This window comes from Narcine bancroftii, chromosome 4 (genome assembly GCF_036971445.1).
Source record: "Narcine bancroftii isolate sNarBan1 chromosome 4, sNarBan1.hap1, whole genome shotgun sequence".
Classification (NCBI taxonomy): Eukaryota; Metazoa; Chordata; class Chondrichthyes; order Torpediniformes; family Narcinidae; genus Narcine; species Narcine bancroftii.
This window is the reverse complement of record NC_091472.1, coordinates 54,420,868-54,442,703: the sequence shown is the minus strand read 5'-3', so window position 1 is coordinate 54,442,703 and position 21,836 is coordinate 54,420,868. Positions and strand designations below refer to the sequence as shown.

The following is a 21,836-nucleotide window of genomic DNA, read 5'->3' as shown; positions in this document are numbered from 1 at the left end:
TTCTTGTTTAGCAGGTATGCAACACCAGTGATTAGATGCTGTCCCAGATCATGTATTTCCAAAAGGAACAGGCAGAATCCAAGAATAAAGGCATATCAACCTTTGTTCAGGCCAACTAAATAAGGACCCATGTTCAATTAAATTAGACACACTCCTGAATTCCCACAAATCTTACACTGCTATTCCATCTTTAAATATAACCGATGAACAGATCACAGTTGCCTCATTGAAGGTAGTGATAAAATTAGACAGCAAATAAAGCTTATTGTCCTGAGTAATGCAGATATAAATATTGCAACGACGTTGAAATACCTAACCCTTGTTGTGACTGTGACTAAGCCACTTTGGAAGCTGGTTCATCTTCACAAGCAAGTATTTTCGTTGGAGACCCTCCCAGCAGTGTCCCTACAGACTTTCGAACGACTCAAGCACCAGGTGCCCTTTTTCATCTTCCCAATAAAGGGGGCCCCAACTGTTCCCCCACCCACAGGTGAAGCAAATGTGTTCACTTGCATTTCCTCGAATCGAATACTGCATTCTCTACCTTGGAGAAACCCACCTCACACTGGGGCGGGGGGGGGGGGCTTTGGGAAACATCGACGTTTGGGGCACTGAGGTCACTTCAGCGACTGAACTTCCAGCTGCCTATCACTGCAATGTTGCACGTCACCCCCGCCCTGTCCCTATTGGTCTGTCGCCTCCTGAACTCTCCATAACTCGGAAAGATCATTTTAATCGAGACATACTATTATTTTTCTCAATATCTACGAGTCCAATGTCACCTCTAACCTTAAAAGGAGTTTTAAAAAAAACAAAGTTGCACGAATCTCATGAGAGGTACTGGAGAAGTTGGGCGCTTGGACCCGGGTGAGCCCAGAGCTGATTGGAAGGAGCAAGCGGCGCGGCCGCTTCCATTGAAGCGGGTGGCGGCGCTCGGACGCGAGCGGAGTGACGCAGGCGCCGCGGTGGGATCCCATTGGCAGGAGAGCAGCGGAGCGAGCCAGCCGTGGCGGGCGTGAGGGGAGAGGCGGCCGCAGCATGCCGGTGGCCACGGAGAGGTTCCTGAGCGAGGGCAGGGGGAGAGGGCTGCAGGCTCGCAAGAACTTCCAGGTCGGGGAGCTGATCTTCGCGTGCCCAGCCTACACTCACGTCCTGACGGGCAGCGAGCGGGGCAATCACTGTGAATGTTGCTTGGCTCGGTACGTGACATGTCTTCCCTGCAACTTGCTCACGAGGATTATTTTGGCGGAATGGCAACGCGCCCCCACGTCGGCAGTGCTGGGTCCCAGGGACAGGACTCGGGGGTCCCAGGGACTTGGGACTCGGGGGTCCCAGGGACTTGGGACTCGGGGGTCCCAGGGACTTGGGACTCGGGGGTCCCAGGGACTCGGGGGTCCCAGGGACTTGGGACTCGGGGGTCCCAGGGACTTGGGACTCGGGGGTCCCAGGGACTTGGGACTCGGGGGTCCCAGGGACTTGGGACTCGGGGGTCCCAGGGACTTGGGACTCGGGGGTCCCAGGGACTTGGGACTCGGGGGTCCCAGGGACTTGGGACTCGGGGGTCCCAGGGACTTGGGACTCGGGGGTCCCAGGGACTTGGGACTCGGGGGTCCCAGGGACTTGGGACTCGGGGGTCCCAGGGACTTGGGACTCGGGGGTCCCAGGGACTTGGGACTCGGGGGTCCCAGGGACTTGGGACTCGGGGGTCCCAGGGACTTGGGACTCGGGGGTCCCAGGGACTTGGGACTCGGGGGTCCCAGGGACTTGGGACTCGGGGGTCCCAGGGACTTGGGACTCGGGGGTCCCAGGGACTTGGGACTCGGGGGTCCCAGGGACTTGGGACTCGGGGGTCCCAGGGACTTGGGACTCGGGGGTCCCAGGGACTTGGGACTCGGGGGTCCCAGGGACTTGGGACTCGGGGGTCCCAGGGACTTGGGACTCGGGGGTCCCAGGGACTTGGGACTCGGGGGTCCCAGGGACTTGGGACTCGGGGGTCCCAGGGACTTGGGACTCGGGGGTCCCAGGGACTTGGGACTCGGGGGTCCCAGGGACTTGGGACTCGGGGGTCCCAGGGACTTGGGACTCGGGGGTCCCAGGGACTTGGGACTCGGGGGTCCCAGGGACTTGGGACTCGGGGGTCCCAGGGACTTGGGACTCGGGGGTCCCAGGGACTTGGGACTCGGGGGTCCCAGGGACTTGGGACTCGGGGGTCCCAGGGACTTGGGACTCGGGGGTCCCAGGGACTTGGGACTCGGGGGTCCCAGGGACTTGGGACTCGGGGGTCCCAGGGACTTGGGACTCGGGGGTCCCAGGGACTTGGGACTCGGGGGTCCCAGGGACTTGGGACTCGGGGGTCCCAGGGACTTGGGACTCGGGGGTCCCAGGGACTTGGGACTCGGGGGTCCCAGGTTCCAAGGGTCGAGAATCGGTGCAAATCACTATTTCACTCTGTTCTCTGGTGTCCACGAGAAGTGTAGTTGGAGATCTATCCAGCCATTTAAATTATCTTCCATTGGCGTATAAATGCCAGATTTTTTTTTTAGCTTGGAATTATTTCTGGAATGATGGTCTTGAGTGGAATTGGAATTGGAATTCAACCCATTGGAGAATTCAGTGTAGTTTATAGACTTCTATTTTTAAGAACATAAAAGAGTGGAGCACCTCCATCAGTCCATGATGCTGAACAAATCTCATCTTACCTGCACAGGGTCCATATTCCTTGATTCCCTGCCTGTTTGAGAATTTCAAGATTCATGGAATACAATAGGTGTTATACAAAAAAAAGCTTGTGTGAGTCTGCTGTAAGAAATTGCCAAGTGCCTCTTGCAGTCAGAGAAAGAAGCAAAAGAGCGCCCCACCTCCCCCCCCCCCCCCCCCCGCCAACAGAGTGTCCCTGGATTTGCCTCCACATCCACACAGACTCCAGTCCAAACCATTGGCAACTCTAGCTCCAGATCCACTCCTCTGATCAGGAAGCCCTTTGTGCTCTCAGCACCCTCTTGCATCCCAGTTCTGTTACTTGGCACCCCTTGAGCCAGTCTCCAGCAATCCACAGCCTGATGCGAGTCCTTTGACCATAGTTGCCCGCAGCTTGCGTGGATTCCTCATCTCGAGTTACCAACAGCCCACCACCTGTTTGCTCTTCAGCTGCACAGCCCCTCACTGGTCCACTGGAGTGATCACAGCCCTCTGGCCGACTCTTCTATTTTTCCTCAAGTCGGTGATGGTCACACCATTTTCTGGTGTCCTGCGTCAGTCCTCTGTTAACCTGGTGTCTGCATCCCCTCAAAGCTGCTGCTGATCATAGTTGCTCCCATCTCGGCCCTAGATCATGAGGTCGCAGGATTTTAAAATAAACCTCCATTGGCTCCTTTAACAGGCTATTTAAAATCTGTATGGAGCTGTCAGTTGTTGGACTGGGTGGTAGAATCCTGTGGAGCAGCGCTGTGTCAGGTCCCTGCTCTCCACAGGTCTGCACCAGCAGCAGTGCTGCTATTACTGCAGCTCTAGCAATACCTCAATTTTTTCCCTTAATTTTCGCATTGCATCTGCTTGCACCACCTCGCTGTTAGTGTTTTCCGGGGGTGGGGGGGGGGGCGGGGGGGAGGTGGATAAAACGATGTAAATTTTCTTTCAACTTTTCTCAGCTTAAACCTATACTGTCTAGTATTTGACACTTGCACCCAAAGAAATAGACTCTAACTACCTATTCTATCTATTCCTCTCATAATTTTTATTCACTTCTACCTGGTTGCCCCTCTGTTTCTGATGCTGCAGGGAGAATTATCCAAGTGCGTTCAACTTCTCTAATATGCTCTTATCTAGGCACATCCTGGTGAATCTCTTATGCCCTCTCTGCAAAGCTCCATATCCTTCCTATAATGTGGCAACCACGACTCACACAATACTACTAATGTGGCCTATTGACTTTATTATTGTACTATGTACATATGCACCAAAATTTGTATCTGTTCGGCTGCAGCAAGTAACAATTTTGGTGTATGTTTACATTGTACAGTGTGTATGAAACTAAATTTTTATATAGTTGTAGCATGATTTGCTAACTTCTATATTTGAAGCTTTGACGTATGAAGGCAAGTGTGCTATATGTGTCCTTTACCATCCTATCCACTTATGTTACCACATTTAGGGAGCTATGAACTTGCAACCTAAGATCTCTCCTTGCTCCTAATGATCCTGCTATTTAGTGTATACTTTCCTTTACATTTGACCTCCCAAAGTGCAGCACCTCACACTTGCCTGGAACTCCTATCAGTTATTTTTCCACTCGTATTTCTAACTGATCTATATCCAGCTGTTTCCTTTGACAGCCTTCCTCACTATACACAATTTCAATTTTTGTGTCATCTGCAAATTTACTGATCAGCTCAGCTACACTTTCATGACCAATCACAAACAACAGAGGGCTCTATATGACTTATTAAATTATATCTGTCAATCCGCTGCTAATTTTTCCATCTGATCTCCTGCCTGCCTCCAGGCCTTGCCCTCTAGATCCCACCTGCCTCTTGGCCTCAGACTCCTGTGCTTCATGGGGTCCTTCCTGCTCTTTGCTTGCTGCTGATCTTTCCATGGCTCTGGATCTGAATACTCTTCTCCCTCTCTGTCCTCTTTCCCTCTGAGCCCCTTTCCACTCATCACATTACAGCCCCAACCCCTTGTATTAACTTCTGACCCCATACTAGAACCTAGCTGTCACACCAGCTTTACCATTCCTTGGGCTTCTTCCTGGAATATAAATCAATACAATTCCCCTTGACTAATACTCCTGACTGTCTGGCAGAACTTATTCTTGTGCTAATTTGTTAAAAACTCTCACTTTCCTGTGTTCAGGAAATGTGGCTTCACCTTTGGTGTGGATTATAGTGCCTTCACCAGCATCTCCACTACATTAACTTTTAATTTTGACTCTTCTCCTCAGTCAGAGCTGAGATGGAGTTCACAAGGTGTTTGTATTTCATCCCACCAGCCTCTGCATCCAGCACATCATTCTTAATCATTTCTACGTGACCCCACCACTGATCAGATCTTCCCCACCCCTTCTCGGGTTTCCACACGGACCAATCTCTGCATGGTTCACATTCCCTAATACTTTCCTCTGCAATCGTAGGAGGGACAACGCATGCTCCTTCAACTACTTCTGCGTTAGTGAGGATGTAATCAGCTCTTCCAGTAAAGTAGAGATTCTCATGCATCTTCTCTAACCTTGTCTTTTGTTGTCATTGCTCATGACGTCGCCTCCTCGACATCAGAGGGATCAAGTGTAGTTGAGGTGATTGCTTTGCTGAGTACCAGTAATAGCCATCCTGAATGCCATTTCAATTCTTCTTCCCATTTCCACACTGACTTGCCTGCTCTTGGCTATCTCCACTGCACCCCAAATACAAACAAGAAGAACAGCACCTCATATTCTGACTGAGTAACCCACACCCCATGTTCCTTTCCCTCTCCTTCTGATCCATCCAGGTTTCCCCCATCAACCATGGCCCTGCCAGCCCTCTTTAACCCAGTCTTGTTTCCTTCGTTCCCAATTCCTCTATTATTGGCACATTCAACCCACTGGTTTTATCTGACCATGATCCTTCCCTCATATGATTCCATTTGTCCCTTTCCTGACTACTAGATTCCAGAATCCACTTTTCACCTCTATCTCTACCTCCCTCCCATCAATCTAGTTTCACCAATGAGTGCCAGATCCTCTGTCTCTCTTCCCCTTCATTCAGTCCTGATGTAGTGTCTCATCCTGATGTAGTGTCTCAGCCTGAAACTTTCACTATCCCGTTGCCTGCCTGGATGATGCTTGACGAGCTGAAGTCTCCAGAAATTATATTTGGCTCCGCTCCTCTTTCAGTTTGATCTTTATCGTGCTGTACCTTTGGACAATCGCTATCTCTATCACCACTAATTACAGTGTGCTCTGCAAACCTACCTCTTGCATCCACATCCAAGTTGTTATTCTATATCACAACCAACAAGGGTCCCAGCATTGAACCCAGTCATAAATCACCAGACACAGGCTTCCAATTAGAACAGCATCCTTCCACTTCTGCTCCTATCACCAAGCTAATTTTGGATCGAATTAGGTCACTCAACCTGGATCCCATGTGCCTTGTTTCTTCATCTGTTCCTCTAATTCAATGGATTCCTTAGCTATTTCGTTTTGGACAAAAATCTGTGCTCCTTGCTGACCATTTACTCTGTTGTTGAAACATGTCATAATTTGGAATACATTTAAATTTTCTGTCGATCTCTTGGTAACTGAAGTTTCCATCCTTAATCCCATTCTAACAAATCTCCCATTTAAAGATTTAAAAGAGGTCTGAGAATAGTGGAGATGGGAACAATTGCAATGTTTAAAAGACATTTAGGTAGGTAAATGGCTAGGAATAGTTGAGCAGTAAATGGGCTGAACCAAGATAAATGAAAATAGATAGATAATGTGGTTAGCATTGGTGAGATGGGCTGAAGGGCCTGTTTCCCTGTTGCAAAACTGACTCTATTTAAGATTTGCTTTAATTAGTCTATTTTTATCTATCACTTCTCACTGACTTGCATTAAATTGTCTACTATTTGTATTGTATCCTTGCTGCCACTACACTTTCAGCCCAATTTATTTTGCTAACAACCTCATCAAACATCTTTTAGAAAGTCTTCAACTTTCAAAATTTCAAACCATTTATTTAAACAGAATTTGCCTTGAGTAAAGCCTTGTTAATCCCCTAAATACTTCACGGCCATTGGATTACTTTTAAAATAGGCAATCTTTCTGTTAATTATTTTTATTGGTTTATCTTCTAATCTTTGATTCCAGTCATTCTGAGTGAAACCCATTTTAGTTTGCCTGAAATTTTGCTTTCTACAGTGGTGGGTTTGTATTTCATAACTGCTTATGTATTTTATCCTCAGCTTGACAATTTGTGTTTTGTTTTATTTAGTGATGACTACATCGGTGTAGCTGCAGTGATTTGGAAATTGGGTCATGCTGCAGTGGGTGGTAACTGCAATGTCGTCTTTCCAAATTGCTCCCTTTTGTATTCAAACTTTTTTTTAGAAACTGAGCAAAGAAATGGTAACAGTTTGATTAGTGACATGATTGCTTTTGTGAGCATTGTATGCCAGGTTTATTTACAAGACAAAGACTGACAAAGCAGAAACTGAAAATATACAAGAATGCATGAACTTGATGGCAAATCAACATCTAATAATAGTATGTTATTTTTGAAGTGTTTTTGGATACTTGGTCAAGTATCCAATGTTTTAGTATTGCATCAAAAATATGTACACCTTTTTAGGAGGTTTCGTAACATAACTGATTTACCTCAGTTTACAAACATTTAAAGAATACACTCACTTGTTTTTTTCCAGCATGCAATGGAGTCAACTTTCTTTATTCTTGTCGGACAAAACATTGCATTCCTCAACTCCCCAAACACTACCCAGGCAAACCCCTCTGATCACTCATCAGCTCACTGTCACACTCTCGCTCTCCTCCTGTGTCTGCAATCCATCACTGATGCTCAATGCACCCGCGCATGCGCGCTATTACTCCTGTGTGTTGCTTTGGTTACGTCATCAGCTGTGGTCGGCACCGCTCCCGATGCAGTACACGATCGATTTCAGTACACAACCGTGACAGCTTCCATCCCCCCATCTGCCTCCAATCCATGCAAGGAGGTGACTAATGGAGCTGTCCCGTTAAGTGACTGTCTGGAGGGCATACAGTTTGGCCAGACCTTGTACAATGTGGCAAGACAGGCGATGCACAGGCTGATTAGCAAGGGTGCAACTGGTCCTCTGACTCTGGCCCCGACACAGATCATGGAGATATGGTGCCTTCAACCAGTCAATGAAAACCATATCAGCTTTCCCATTCCTGTCAATCACAAAGTCTTTTGGGTGGTGTCTTAAGACTTGAAAAGGATCATTGTAAATGGGCTGAAGCAGTTTGTGAACAGCATCGTGCCGAAGGAACATGAGTACACTGTTGTAAATCATTTGGCACATACACTGCAGGTGACGCATGCCGTGTAGGAGTAGGTCGGAGTTATCTCATATTTACCCGAAGATGATCAACATAACTAGCCTGATCATCGAATGCTGTGCTTGGACTTCGATTCACAAACTCGCCTTGCAAGATTGTAGTGCCATATACTAGCTCTGCCGCTGAATGTCCAAGATCCGCTTTAACAGCAATATGCACTCCAAGGAGGCTGTTGGCCCGTGGATGGTAATCTGTAGTGTGAATACGAGTAATGACCAGAAGATCAATGAGAGCTCAGAACAACGCCAATTCAAACTGAGACCCTCGATCCCTTGTAATAATGCCCTGAGCACCAAAAGATGGAATCCAGCAATCCATGAAAGCGAAAGCAGTTCTTCCTGCAGAAATGTTAGTAACCGGAACGGCTTCCTGGCACCTGGTAGTCCGCTCTTCACACGTTAACAGATAAGTATATCCTTGCAATGGCGGAAGTGGGCCTTCCCAGTGCACGTAAATTGAAATCCGAAAGAACGAAATGCTCCAGCTTGGGTTTTGTGTTTCTGGAGACTTTAGCGCATTGACACATCAAACAGGTTCTTACCCAGCCAAACCCCTCTGCCCTCATTGGCTCACATGCGTGATCCTGATGTGCTCATTCTCCTCTTTCTGCATCTGAGATCCATCACCCATATACTGATGCCTGACACAAGAACACGATTATTCCTGCACGCTACTTCGGTTACATCATCAGCGGCAACCGGCAATTAAATATGCAACCACTACAGTTTACATCTGCCATGCAAATTCCACTTCTATATCGGTATATTTGTTAAAATGGGAACCAACCCATTGATGAACTGATTTTTGTTTGTGTAGTTCCCCCACCCCCCCCCCCCCCATTGTCTCTGATTATGCCAATTGGTAAGATGTGATACAAAATAAAAGCGCTGGTTTTGTTTTGTGCAATATTTCTATTGCAACTAAACTACTAAGGTGTGACAACAGCCCAGTTTGGCAAAATTACGATGACTCAAATGATCAAAAGCTTGTTCAGATAGGGTGAAAAGCCTGCACACTTTTAGGGAGGGAATTCTAAATCTTGGAGGCTAATCTCTGCAGACATAATTGCAGTGATGAGATAAAGAAACTTGTGAAGACCTGCGTTGGAAGAACCTAGAATTGTTAGCAGGCAAGAGGAGACTAGACATGACGAGCAGGATTGTAAACACTTCAACACTTAAATTTAATTAAGTTAGAGATACAGCATGGTAACAGGCCCTTCTGGCCCACAAGCACGTGCTGCAAAATAAATGCATGTGACCAATTAACATACTAGCCCTGTACTTGTTTGGAATGTGGGAGGAAATATGCACGCAAACATGGGGAGAATGTATAATCTCCTTACAGACAGCGCTGGATTTTGAACCCTGGTAGCTGGCGCTGTGATAGTGTGCTAACCACGACACCAGTGGCTTTCAATTTTTTTTTCTTTCCACTCACCTACTACCTTAAGTAATCCCTTACAAATTACAGAGCATCAACGATATAGGCACTACTTAAGGTGGTACATGAGTGGAAAGAAAAAAAAATTGAAAACCGCTGTACTACACTAATCATGCTGCACTCAATAGAATACCTAGAATGTGGGGCAGGAGTCATGGCAACAAGGTGACTATAGAGTGAAGAATAAGGGAAACTTGATACAGGATTAAATGAGAAGTAGAGTTTTAGAAAGTGGGAAGATTGAGGGATTCTGAAGGTAACAATTTTTCGGAGATCAGAGGATGCATATGAGGGCTGGGGCTGATGGTTGACCGTTTTCTGAAGTATAGGCATTCTTTGTTCTGTTGAATTGGAGGAAGAAGCGGATTGGAGCAAGAGAAGCTGGGTGTCCTGAGGAGTGACCGCAGGTAGAATTCTTAAAGGGGTAAGGCAGCAGCTGGAAGCTGTTATGGGAACGCGCATGTGCACGTGACATCATAAAGGAGTTACATTTGTATTGCGAGTTCAGTTAATGTTTCAGTTGGATGTCATCTTGATCAGAATAAAGAGTGCTTACTGTTTCTCTTTGGCGAAGCAATTCTTTAAGAGAAATACATGACAGAATTGGCGGCGAAGATCAAAACAAAAAAAATCCACACTCCGGACAGAATCTGAGGGATTTCGAATTTAAAAAAAAGGACGTCAGAGGTAAGAATATTATGGTGTGCCGTCGAACTGCAACAGGATGAAAGCACGTGTTCGTCAGCAGTAAGAAAGGAAGAAACTCGAAAAAGACAACAAAGTGAGAAAGGGAGAGAGAGACAACCTTGAGAAGTTAAAGAATTCCAAAGCAACAAGAGACAAAATGAAGAAAACCCTGGAAGCAAACATTGAAATGATGCACAGTCAAGATGAGGAACTACTGAAAGCGATGCCTCAGTGTAACACATTGCACGCTGAGACTGAGGAGCTGAAAATTGCTTCCAAGGAACAGAAAGAAAAAAATTCTGAAGTTCAACCAGCAACTGGAAGATAAAATAAAATTATCCATAATGAAAAAGAAAAATGATCTTCAAGAATTGCTGGCTTGTGTCAAACTTGAAAGTGATGAAATGAAGAGAACACTGCAAGAGCAGGACAAGAAGCTCCATCAAGTTGGCATCTCAGTGACTTACTGCTGGATGATTTTGAAAAGTTGAGAACTTGTGTTTCCAAAAAGCAGAGTCAGGGAATTCGAGAAGAGAAGCTTAATCAGCATCTGCAGCAACTAGAGACTAAAAAAAATTAGCAATTGGAAAAGAAAAAGATGAGCTCTGGGAGATGCTGGAGAGGGTTCAGGCACTGAAGGATGAAATGAAGACAGATGAACAATTGCTTCAGAAAATGGAAATGAAGATTAATGATTTAGAAATTGTGTTAACTACAAACCAGGAAACCAATAAACAGTCAGTAGCGTCAGTCAGTAGGGAGAAGTTATCTTTTCCAGAAAAGCCAAAAAATCGCTATAAAAGTGAAGGAGAGTATAGTGGAGTGGTCATCGAGAGAGCAGCTTGAGTCAGAGTGGTAAGGCTTTGCCTCAACAGGCCTTGACGAGAATAGGTAAGAGGTGAGGGACAGTAGGAGTTGAAGTAAGAAAGGGCCTTGCTTTTCAAGGAACAAAAAGAAATTCAGCAGATAGGCACTGACAAAAGGGCAGGTTTTATATATCATATACGTTGTTCCTCTGGTCATAAACAGTGGGAATGCCAGCCAAGGCAGGGGAATGCTTCTCTTGCAGAATGTGGGTTTTCAGGGAAGCCAGGAGTATCCCTGATGACTTGGCCTATGAGAAGTGCATCCAGCTACAGCTCCTGACAAGCCGAGTTAAGGAATTGGAGCTGGAGTTGGATGAACTCGGGAGGTAGAGAAGGTGATCGGAGTAACAGGGATACTATCACACCTAGGAGGCAGGAGGAGGATAGATGGGCGACATTCAGGAGAGGGAAAGGGAACAGGCAGGCAGAGCAGGGCACCCTGTGGCTGTTCTCCTCAATAACAAGTATACCATTTTGGATACTGTTGGGGGGGGGGGGGGTGTTGAATTACCAGGGACAAACCACGGTGATCAGGTCTGGCCCTGTGGCTAAGAAGGGTAGGGAGGAGAAGAGGCGAGCAATAGTGATAGGGGATTCCATAGGGGGGGCAGGTAAGAGGCTCTGTGGAGGAGATTGAATATCCTGGATGGTATGGTGCCAGTGTCAGAGATATCTCAGATCAAGTTCATGGCATTCTCAGGAAGGAGGGTGAGCAGCTAGATATGGTCCATGTTTGGACCAATGACGTGGGTAAGAAAGGGGAGGAGGTCCTGCAAAGAGAGTTCAGGGAGTTAGGTGCTAGGTTAAAGGACAAGACCTCTGGGGTAGTGATCTCAGGATTGCCACCTGTGCCACATGCTAGTGAGGTTCGAAATGGGAGGATAATACAGTTTAACACATGGTAAAGACTATATAGGAGGGCCTAAGGTTTCTGGATCAATCGGCTCTCTTCTAGGGAAGGTGGGATCTGTTCTGTTGGGTTGATTTGCACCTGAACTGATAACCTGGTGGGAAGGTTTATTAGGCCTACTCTGGTGGGGGGGGGGTTGAACTAGATGTGCAGGGGGATTGGAACCTGAGTGCTAGAGCAGATAGAGGATGATAAGGGAAAAGATGATATGAAAAATGCCTGCTCTGTTAGAAGACAACAGGTTGTACATAGTTGAAATTTTCAAAAGTGCATCTACCATATTTCAATGCAAGGAGTTTTGTAAAAAAGGCAGACAAGCTTGGATTGGCACATGGAATTATGACATTGTGGCCATTAGTGAATCTTGATTGCAGGAGGGGGAAGGCCTGGCAGCTCAATGTTCCAGACTTCCATGGCTTTAGATGCAATAGAATGGAGGGGGAGGAGTAGCATTGCTCGTCAGGGGAAAATGTCACAGCTGTAAGGCAGAATTGATCAGAGGGCTCATCTACTGAGGCTACATGGGTGGAGTTGAGGAACAGAAAAGGTATGACCATGTTCATGGGATTGTAGTATTGACCATCCAAAAGTCAGCAAGAATTGGAGGAGTGAATATGTAGAGAGATAGCAGACAGCTGCAGGAAACAAAAGATTGTTATAGTAGGAGATTTTAACTTTTCACATATTGAATGGGACTCCCATACTGTAAAAGGGCTGGATGGCTTGGAGTTTGTCAAATGTGTTCAAGAAAGTTTTCTAAATCAATATCTTTTCTTTGGCTTGGCTTCGCGGACGAAGATTTATGGAGGGGGTAAAAAGTCCACGTCAGCTGCAGGCTCGTTTGTGGCTGACAAGTCCGATGCGGGACAGGCAGACACGATTGCAGCGGTTGCAAGGGAAAATTGGTTGGTTGGGGTTGGGTGTTGGGTTTTTCTTCCTTTGCCTTTTGTCAGTGAGGTGGGCTCTGCGGTCTTCTTCAAAGGAGGTTGCTGCCCGCCAAACTGTGAGGCGCCAAGATGCACGGTTTGAGGCGTTATCAGCCCACTGGCGGTGGTCAATGTGGCAGGCACCAAGAGATTTCTTTAGGCAGTCCTTGTACCTTTTCTTTGGTGCACCTCTGTCACGGTGGCCAGTGGAGAGCTCGCCATATAACAGGATCTTGGGAAGGCGATGGTCCTCCATTCTGGAGACGTGACCCATCCAGCGCAGCTGGATCTTCAGCAGCGTGGACTCGATGCTGTCGACCTCTGCCATCTTGAGTACTTCGACGTTAGGGGTGAAGCACTCCAATGGATGTTGAGGATGGAGCGGAGACAACGCTGGTGGAAGCGTTCTAGGAGCCGTAGGTGGTGCCGGTAGAGGACCCATGATTCGGAGCCGAACAGGAGTGTGGGTATGACAACGGCTCTGTATACGCTTATCTTTGTGAGGTTTTTCAGTTGGTTGTTTTTCCAGACTCTTTTGTGTAGTCTTCCAAAGGCGCTATTTGCCTTGGCGAGTCTGTTGTCTATCTCATTGTCGATCCTTGCATCTGATGAAATGGTGCAGCCGAGATAGGTAAACTGGTTGACCGTTTTGAGTTTTGTGTGCCCGATGGAGATGTGGGGGGGCTGGTAGTCATGGTGGGGAGCTGGCTGATGGAGGACCTCAGTTTTCTTCAGGCTGACTTCCAGGCCAAACATTTTGGCAGTTTCCGCAAAGCAGGAAATCAATATATAGAGGTACCAATTAGAGAGTGTGTGCTCAGGCACTCATCAGGTGATGAGGTAGCCCTGAATGCCATCAGTGCACCTTGGCACCCGACAGAATGCCCTTTCTTTCATGAATAGATGAGTCTTTGTGGCAGTGCAATGATAACTGTTTGTGGGCTGTAAAGAATAGGCTCTTTCAGGTAGTCAGAATACCCTAATTCCTTCTCTCGGGGTACCCACCTGAAAGAGCAGGGGGCGCCTCCGGGGCACACTTCTAACCCTCCGGGAGGGATAATCGCTGGAGCACTGAAGTCCCCCTAGGCACCTGAATGTAGCTGCCTGAAAGTAACTGCTTAGGGGCGGGCTGATGACACTATCAGCAAGCGAACCACCCTCCCCGCTGCCCAACAGCCCCCCTGGCCACCCCTGCCCCGACGTACCGCCGACCTCCCCTCCCCAGTAAGGCAGGGTCTGTCAGGCAGCAGGGAGGGGGGCGGCTATCAGGCAGCGGGGTGGGGGACGTCGGGGAGGGGCAGCCGGCAGGGGACATGGGGAGGGGGGCGTCCGGTGCAGGCTGTCACAGCCCGGCTGGCCGCTTCTGCACCAGGGCTGCTTTCTGGGGCTCAAAATGTGGCATAGTAATTGCGGTCTTCTCTACCCATAATTCCCCACCTAGCTGGAACTGTGGGAAATACAGAGCAGTTCCACCTGCGTGGGGGGATTATGGGTAGGGAAGACCGCCATTGCTATGCTGCATATTTTTGATGGGTGGCACCAGTCCCCCCACATCCTTCAGATGCGGAGGTACTACGAGGCACCTTTGGAAAAAACAGACACTTTCAGGTGGACAGCAGAGCGATTTCAGGGCTACCACATGAACGACGAATCCAAAGCTCTCTGCATCTGCTTTTACAGGCACATTCTTGGTGGAGAATGTACCTGAAAGTATCTAATAACTATTTTGTGCAAACTGCAAGTTTCCATTCTAGTGCAAAATAGCCCAAAAGGAAAATCTGGGTGAAAAATTATTTTATTCGTGGTTTGAGCATCTGACATGGAAGTTGGGTTGTGATCATAGCAGAAATATAAATAGTGCTTGATAATGTGTTTTCAATACTATCTTATTTTTCATGAGCTGGATAAATTTTATAATTGACAATGAGATCGGAAATACCTTTTTGTGTTGTTATGAGCCCAAAGGACCCCCAAACCCAGCAGCAATAGACATTCACCAAGACAAGTGGTTTTTAAAACAGAAGTTATTTTTTACCAACTTTAAACATGAAAATAGAATCAAACTTTAACTCTATACTTAACTAACCCAAATTAAACCCCTTCGCACGTGTATGTAATGTGTGTGTAAATTTAAGAAAAGTTCTTTGGTTCGCAGTTCAATCTCACTTCTTCTTCCAAGTTCTCTGGATGCAGGCAATCACCATACTGTGCACAGAATTTAACATGTATAAAGTTCACCAGGCTTTGGTGCTTGAAAGGTAAATATTTACTGCTCAGGAAGGTTCTTGTAGGGTTTGCAGAGAGAGATTTGTTGTTCCAGGATTTCCACAACTTAGGTACCACCATTAGTCTTGCTGATGAAACTTGCCCCATCAGGGTTTTCCAGATGGTAACCTTTTTCTTTCAGGTTACGACAGAGCTCCTTCTGTCCCTCTTATTCCAAGAGAAACATCAGACATTTAGCACTTCCAGCCATCCATTGCTTTTGGAACTTTCCATCAGTTTCAACCAGCTCTTCCTGGCCTGCACTGTGTCTCACACACACATAAGCTGAAAGGGTCTCTCTCTCTCTCTCTCTCTCTCTCTGAGACTGCCAGAAAGCCCCATGTGACTCACTTGCAAAACCCCCACCTTCTTCAACAAACAGCAGGAGTTCTTTCTTCTGCTCAAGCTGTTGTTAGATAAACAAAACCCAGGAGTGACCTTCCTGTAAGCACCCTGCAGAAAAGTACTTGAAGAAATCCTGGCACCAGTTCCAAACAATGGTCATTCATTTTATGACATTAGTTCAATTAATACCTACTTGTGAATGTGCATAACGTTCTCCAGAGATCTTCAGTATTTCTTCAGTCTTTCAAATAAGATCTGTTTTAAAATGTATGATGTATGTAACCTACTCTAAATCTTACCAAAATCCCCCCAAAATATTACCAAATTCTTCCAAATTATAAATCCATTACAGTGTTGTCAAAAATTAGGTGGTTGAAATTACTTGCATTGAACTGGTGGTTTTTTTGATAATGGCATCTATTTGCTACTTATTTATCTGGCACAATCTGCATTCTGTTTTTTGGTTCTGGCAACAGTTCTCAATGTTAAGACGACCAATTAATGGGAATGGAGTCGCAGTTCATTACTCAACTGAGAAAGAAAAGATGATGCAGGTTGGACATCTGTAAAGCATCTTGCAACCACAGAGACGGGAGGTTTTGCTTCTCGAAGCCAAAAATTTATGCCATTATGTGTTGTGTCCATTGAGGATCTCCTAGTTCTGAAGCTGGAATATCTTCCTTGAGCCAGGCACTAATACAGCAACAATTGAATGTGAACAAATGACTGTGGTCATTTGCATCCGTTAACTTGAATTAAATTTTTGTGTGCTCTTGGTATTTTTAACATTTTTTAGTTAAGAAAAATTCCCCATCCATTTTCAATGTCTGGCACATTTGCAAACATTCAATTTTGTGGTCATGTTTAACAGCTGAGATGTAGGGCATGTTCAGCTGTTGAATCTACTTAATGACTGCATCTACTTTCAGAGCACTGGGCCTTGCTGCTCAGCTAGGAACTAGTATCCAGTGAATGAGTGGGCTGCAAAAAAATAATTTGGGCAAGTAACAGGTGCTTGGAGGATGTGCAACATGCATTTAGTAACCAGATACACAAAAACAATTTAAAAATTGTAATTATTTGTGAAGATTTGTCTTTTCTGGGGTTACAGCAAATTGTCTTGATACCAGATGTAGATTTGTATCATTGAGAGGGTAGAGGATTGGTTTCTAATATAATATTCTCTTATTAGTAAGTGTAATTCAACATGGTTTGGAATTTGTTCTTCCTTTGCTTTTTAACACTATTTGTATTTCAGCTGTTACAGACAGCCAGAAATAATTGGCAAAAACTGAGATGTCATGGAAATAGGTGATGCTGTTTTAGACACTGGTGAAGTTTGTACTGTAGGTCAAGCTTGTAGGACTTAAAGAAAGGGGGGGAAAAAACTGGTGTTGTTTTAATATTATCTTTGATTTTTGGGGGAGCAATAACAGGATTTCTTGGTTATATCTTGGTCTACTTTATCTTTAGCGTCCTTTCAATAGTTTGAGCATTGCATTCTGGCTAAGGCTATCTTAAGTATCACTGGTTTACAGATGAAAATTTTGCTTTTTTGCTTTGTGATATTTCTCACTTCTGGCCTAAAACACAAACTATTACCATGGCTGAAATTGCAACATTTCTGCCTCATGGGTCAGAAAATTGTAGATTCGGAATTTTCTCTGGTGATTTGAAAAGAAATCCTGTCTAATGCTTCAGTGCATATGAGATTTGGTATAGTGTTCATATATTTTTGAAATGAGACTCCTTTACATGGATTTTTTTGTAAAGGATCTCATTTCATTGTTTTGATAAGCAAGGGATTTCTCCCACTAAGGTGGCTACTATGAATCCAGAAAACAGTATCTTTCTTAACTGTTCCAGTTTTGCTTTTCCTGCATTTAATCATGTTTTATTAGGTGTAAATCTTCGTCCGCGAAGCCAAGCCAAAGATTAGGTGTAAAGTGGTTTGGGGGGTGTGGGTGTGCACAGACACACAAGAGATAGATAGATAGGTTCCCCCCAAACCCACACCTTTGCACATTAGGGTTATATTTATATAATTTTTCAAAGTTCAAGTTCAAATTTATTGTTAGAGTGCATACTGAGATTCTTTTTCTAATTACCGGTGAACAGGTTGTGTTAATATTCATCTTTAAAGTTAAAATCTTTAGTTATATATTTTTAATTTTTGGGTGGACAGGGCACATTTGCATTTTACAGACATACATTCAGAGAGAGAGGGGAGCCATTTGTGAAGATGAAAAGTCTGTTAACCCATTGTTCTGCTGGAAGCCTGTTTGCTTAAAAAGACTGGGTGACTGCGAATTCAAAAAGCTGCAAGACTTATGACTATTCTCCATTGAGAACTCAAAACGATAGGTGTTTGCTCAGGAGCAATCTGGAGTTTGATGCACTTAAAAATCTGGAAGGGATTCTCTTAGCATATGGATGTAAAGTAACTTAGAAAGAAGGCATTATGAACTTCAAAAACTGAAATGATGTCATGTGATGAGATATTTAGGAGAAACCTATTAATGGAACCAGAGGCCTATTGGGATTAGATTGAAAAGGCTTGACCATCCTGTAAATTAGACAGGATTGGAGGAGCACTGGAAAAGTGTTTTAAGAATTTAGCCACTTTGGAAAATGGCGACTTTCTGTAGCACACGGAAAGATGCCATTGCTCTCCAGCACCATTTTTTTTGCCAATGTCCTCAAATTTACTGATAATAGTTATTTTGCACAGCTTCCTTTATATTTGCGTTGAACTAAAGGCCAAATGAGTCCTTAATTGAGTTTTTCATTGAGGAGTCTGATGCTAGAGGGGTAGCAGCTGTTCCTGAACCTGGTGCCGTGAGTATGTGGCACCTGTACCTCTTTTCTGATGGCAGCAGTGAGAACAGAGCGTGTGCTGGTTGGTGTGGATCCCTGATGATTGCTGCTGCCCTCCAATGGCAGTTTTCCTTGTAAATGTACTCAATAGTAGGGGGTGGGGGGTTTGTCTGTGATGTTTTGGGCTGGATCCACTACCTTTTTTGGAGGGCTTTATGGTCAGGGATATTTGTGATCCCATACCAGACCATGATGCAGCAGGTCAGCACACTTCCCACCACATCTTATTTCCATTCTCATTCACTTCCCCACAAACTCCTCTTCAAAACTCTTGGCTTTCTTGCTACCTACACTAGGGATTTTTTTTAAAATTTAAATTATTTTAAACACCAGCCAATTAACCATGCTGCACTTCTTTTGAGTTGCAGGAAGGGCCAGAGCATCTTAAGACAAAATTGTCTAATTGCAGAGATCAAGCAAATTCCACACAGATAGCACCAGAAATGGAGATTGAGCGCAGCTGGTGAGAGCCTTGCGGCACTTGGATAATGTTGCAGTGAAGCACTCCAGCATTTAGGAAATGCAGCAGGCTGTTTTGATGTAAGACATTCCAGCAATTTGATCATGAACAAATGTGCATTTAGTATTACTGATTTGAGGAGTAAATAAGACACCAGGGAGAAGCTCAACATGCCAGTGAATTAATTAGTTTTCATCTTTTGTTATTTATCCTCTTCCAGTTCCCCTTCCCTTCCTTCTTATCAGAGTGCTTCTTCCTCAACTCCCCCACATGTGTATTCACCAATCACCCACCAACCTGTGCTTCTCCCTCCTGCCTCCCCATCCTTTTATTGAGGTGTCTTGCTATTAATGATGATGGGTTTTCACTCAAAATGTTGACTGTATTGCCTTCTATAGATGATGCCTGATCTGCTGTGTTCCTCCAGCATTTTGAATGTTACTCCCATTAATTAGTTTGCTTTGCTTTAAAAGTTGTTCATATAAAACTACGGTAAATTAAATTGCAATAGTTTTCAGAGAATGTTGAGCCTTGGAACTCTAATTAAAAAGTACACTTGTTGTTAAGGCAAAAGTAAATATTTAATAAGAGGGTAAGAATGTAGAGTGGAGGTTACAATCAGATTGGTTATAATAGTGAATGAAGAAGCAAATTCAAGGAGTTGGATAGTTTATTCCATATTCATATGGCCTCCTGCTTTAATGTATTTTTTCCATTTTTACAGCAAAGAGGACTTGGCAAAGTGTGGACGATGTAAACTAGCATTCTACTGCAATGTATCATGCCAGGTAAGATCAAACATGTGGAACCTACAACACGACTTTCCAACTTTTATACACAATACCTCCACTATTGAAAGGCTGCATGCTATGTATCTTTACCACCCTGTCCACCTGTGTTACTACTTTTAGGAATCTATGGACGTGTATTCTAAGCTCTTTCAGTGCTCATAGTTTTCCACGTTTACTGCATTTGTCTCTTGCATTTGAATTCCCAAAATGCATTACCTCATACTTCCCTGGATTAAACTCCATCTGTCATTTTTCTGCCCAACTGATCTCTATGCTGCTATGTCATTTGTTGACCTAGCACACCATCCCATAACTCCATTAATTTATGTGCCATCTGCAAACTTAACAATCATCCAGCTATTTTTTCACCCAAATCATTTGTGTTATATAATAAGCACCAGTGATCCCATGACTAATCCCTGTGGAAAACCACTGGTCACAGACTCTAGTCAGAAAAACACCTCTGCACCACTTCCTTATGTCTACTATGACCAACCTAATTTTGCATCCAACAACTTGATGTGGACCAGCCAATTGTGACTCTTCTTGTTGAATATTTTTCTAAAGTTCATGCAGAAAATATTCACTGCCCTAACCTCCTCGATAATCCTTGTCACCTCATAAGGTTCAAAACTTGTTTGTGAGACTGATCCTCCCTTTCATAAAGCAAGAAGTAAAACATGAAGCAGAAACACAAAGGTGAAAAAACTCAGCAAAGATAAAAATACATCATAGACATTTTGGGCTTGATCCCTTCAAGAAGGTATGGAAAAATCTCAGCAAGGGAGGAGGAGCATGCTCGCAAAGGCAGGAGGTGGATGAGGGAGGGTGAGCACAGTAACAAGCAAGGGGAGGAGGGATGACTAGGTGAATATAGAGTGAAGGGTGTGGAGAGCTGAGGGAAAGAGCACAGAGGGAAGGGAGGGGGAAAGGAGAACAGGTTAGCAGAAACCAGAAAAGTCAAAGTTAATGCCACCTGGCTGGAGAGGGCCCAGGTGGAAAATCAGGTGTTGCTCCTCCAATTTACTGGTGGTCTTGGTGGGATAGTACATATGCATGAGAGTGGGACACAGAACTGAAATGGTTGACCACTGAGAGGAGTTCCTTATCGCTGGCATAAACAGAACAAAGGTGCACAGCAAAGCGATCTCCCAGATTGTACTCAGTCTCTCCAATGTAGAAAAGGCCACAAAGAGACCACCGGATGCAGTAAATCCGGTGGTGGGGGTGGGTGGGGGGTGGAGCGATTGATGGAGAGGGATGAGTGCACAAGAGAGACACTGAGGGAGTTGTTCCTACAGAAGGTAGAGAGGGAAGGAGAGGGGAAGATGTGTTTGGTAATGGGATCCTTTTGCGTGCTGGAAATTCTGGAGGATAATATGTTGGATGTGGAGGCTGGTGGGGTTGTTGAGGGGAATCCTGTGTTTGTTGCGTCTGGGGCCAGAGGGAGCCGGGGCAAATGAGCATTAAATGGAGGAGATGCAGGTGAGGACTGAGTTGCTGGTGATGGAGGGGAAGCCACGTTTGTGGGGAAAAAAGCAGACATTTCAGAAGATCTGGACTGGAAGATCTCATCTTGGTAAGAGATGTGGCAGAGACGGAGAAATTGGGAGAAGGGAATAGAATCCTTGCTGGTGACTAGGTGTGAAGAAGGTAGTTGTGGGAATTGGTGGATTTGTAATGTATGTCAGTGGAAAGCTGGTCTCCTGAGATGGAGACAGAGATCCAGAAAGGGGATAAGGTTGTCGGAGATGGACCTGGTGAGTTTGAGATCGGGATGCAAGTTGGCAGTGAAATGAATAAAATTGGTGGGCTCATTGTGGGTGCATAAGGCAGTCCTGGTATAGTCCTCAGTATAATGGGTGATACGGTTGGAGTAGCGATTAGTACAATGCCTTTACAGTGCCAGCAATCAGGACCAGGGTTCGAATCCTGCATTCTCTGTAAGGAGTTTGTTCGTTCTTCCTGTGTTTACGTGGGTTTTCCTTGGGGGCTCCAGTTTCCTTCCACCGTTTGAAATGTACTGGGGGTGTAGGTTGATTGGGTGTAAATTGGGTAGCACAGACTCGTGGGCTGAAATAGCCTGTTACCGTGCTGTATGTCTACATTTTAAATAAATAAATAACAGGAAGGGTTGAGGGCCCTTGCCTGTGTAGGCTTGCAGCATGGATTGCTTCACAAAAACCACAAACAGGCAGGTGTAG

The 21,836-nt window shown here is 45.3% G+C and overlaps 1 protein-coding gene across 7 annotated transcripts in view; it reads left to right on the top strand.

Annotated features, from left to right (window-relative positions):
• Positions 1 to 322: 322 nt before the first annotated feature.
• smyd2a (SET and MYND domain containing 2a) overlaps positions 323 to 21,836 on the top strand; it is an 85,935-nt gene continuing 64,421 nt past the window's right edge. For 2 of the 7 annotated variants that reach the window (XR_011355707.1, XR_011355708.1), the window contains exons 1-2: positions 965 to 1,199; positions 19,566 to 19,629. Coding sequence is in view for 5 of the 7 variants with exons in the window: in XM_069931303.1 (XP_069787404.1) it covers positions 1,039 to 1,199; positions 19,566 to 19,629 (225 nt within the window). In the remaining 2 variants the exon portion in view is untranslated. Of the gene's footprint in view, positions 491 to 964; positions 1,200 to 10,024; positions 10,193 to 18,749; positions 18,922 to 19,565; positions 19,630 to 21,836 lie in introns of those variants that run through there. The other 5 variants (XM_069931303.1, XM_069931302.1, XM_069931304.1 and 2 more) reach the window with 4 other exon arrangements.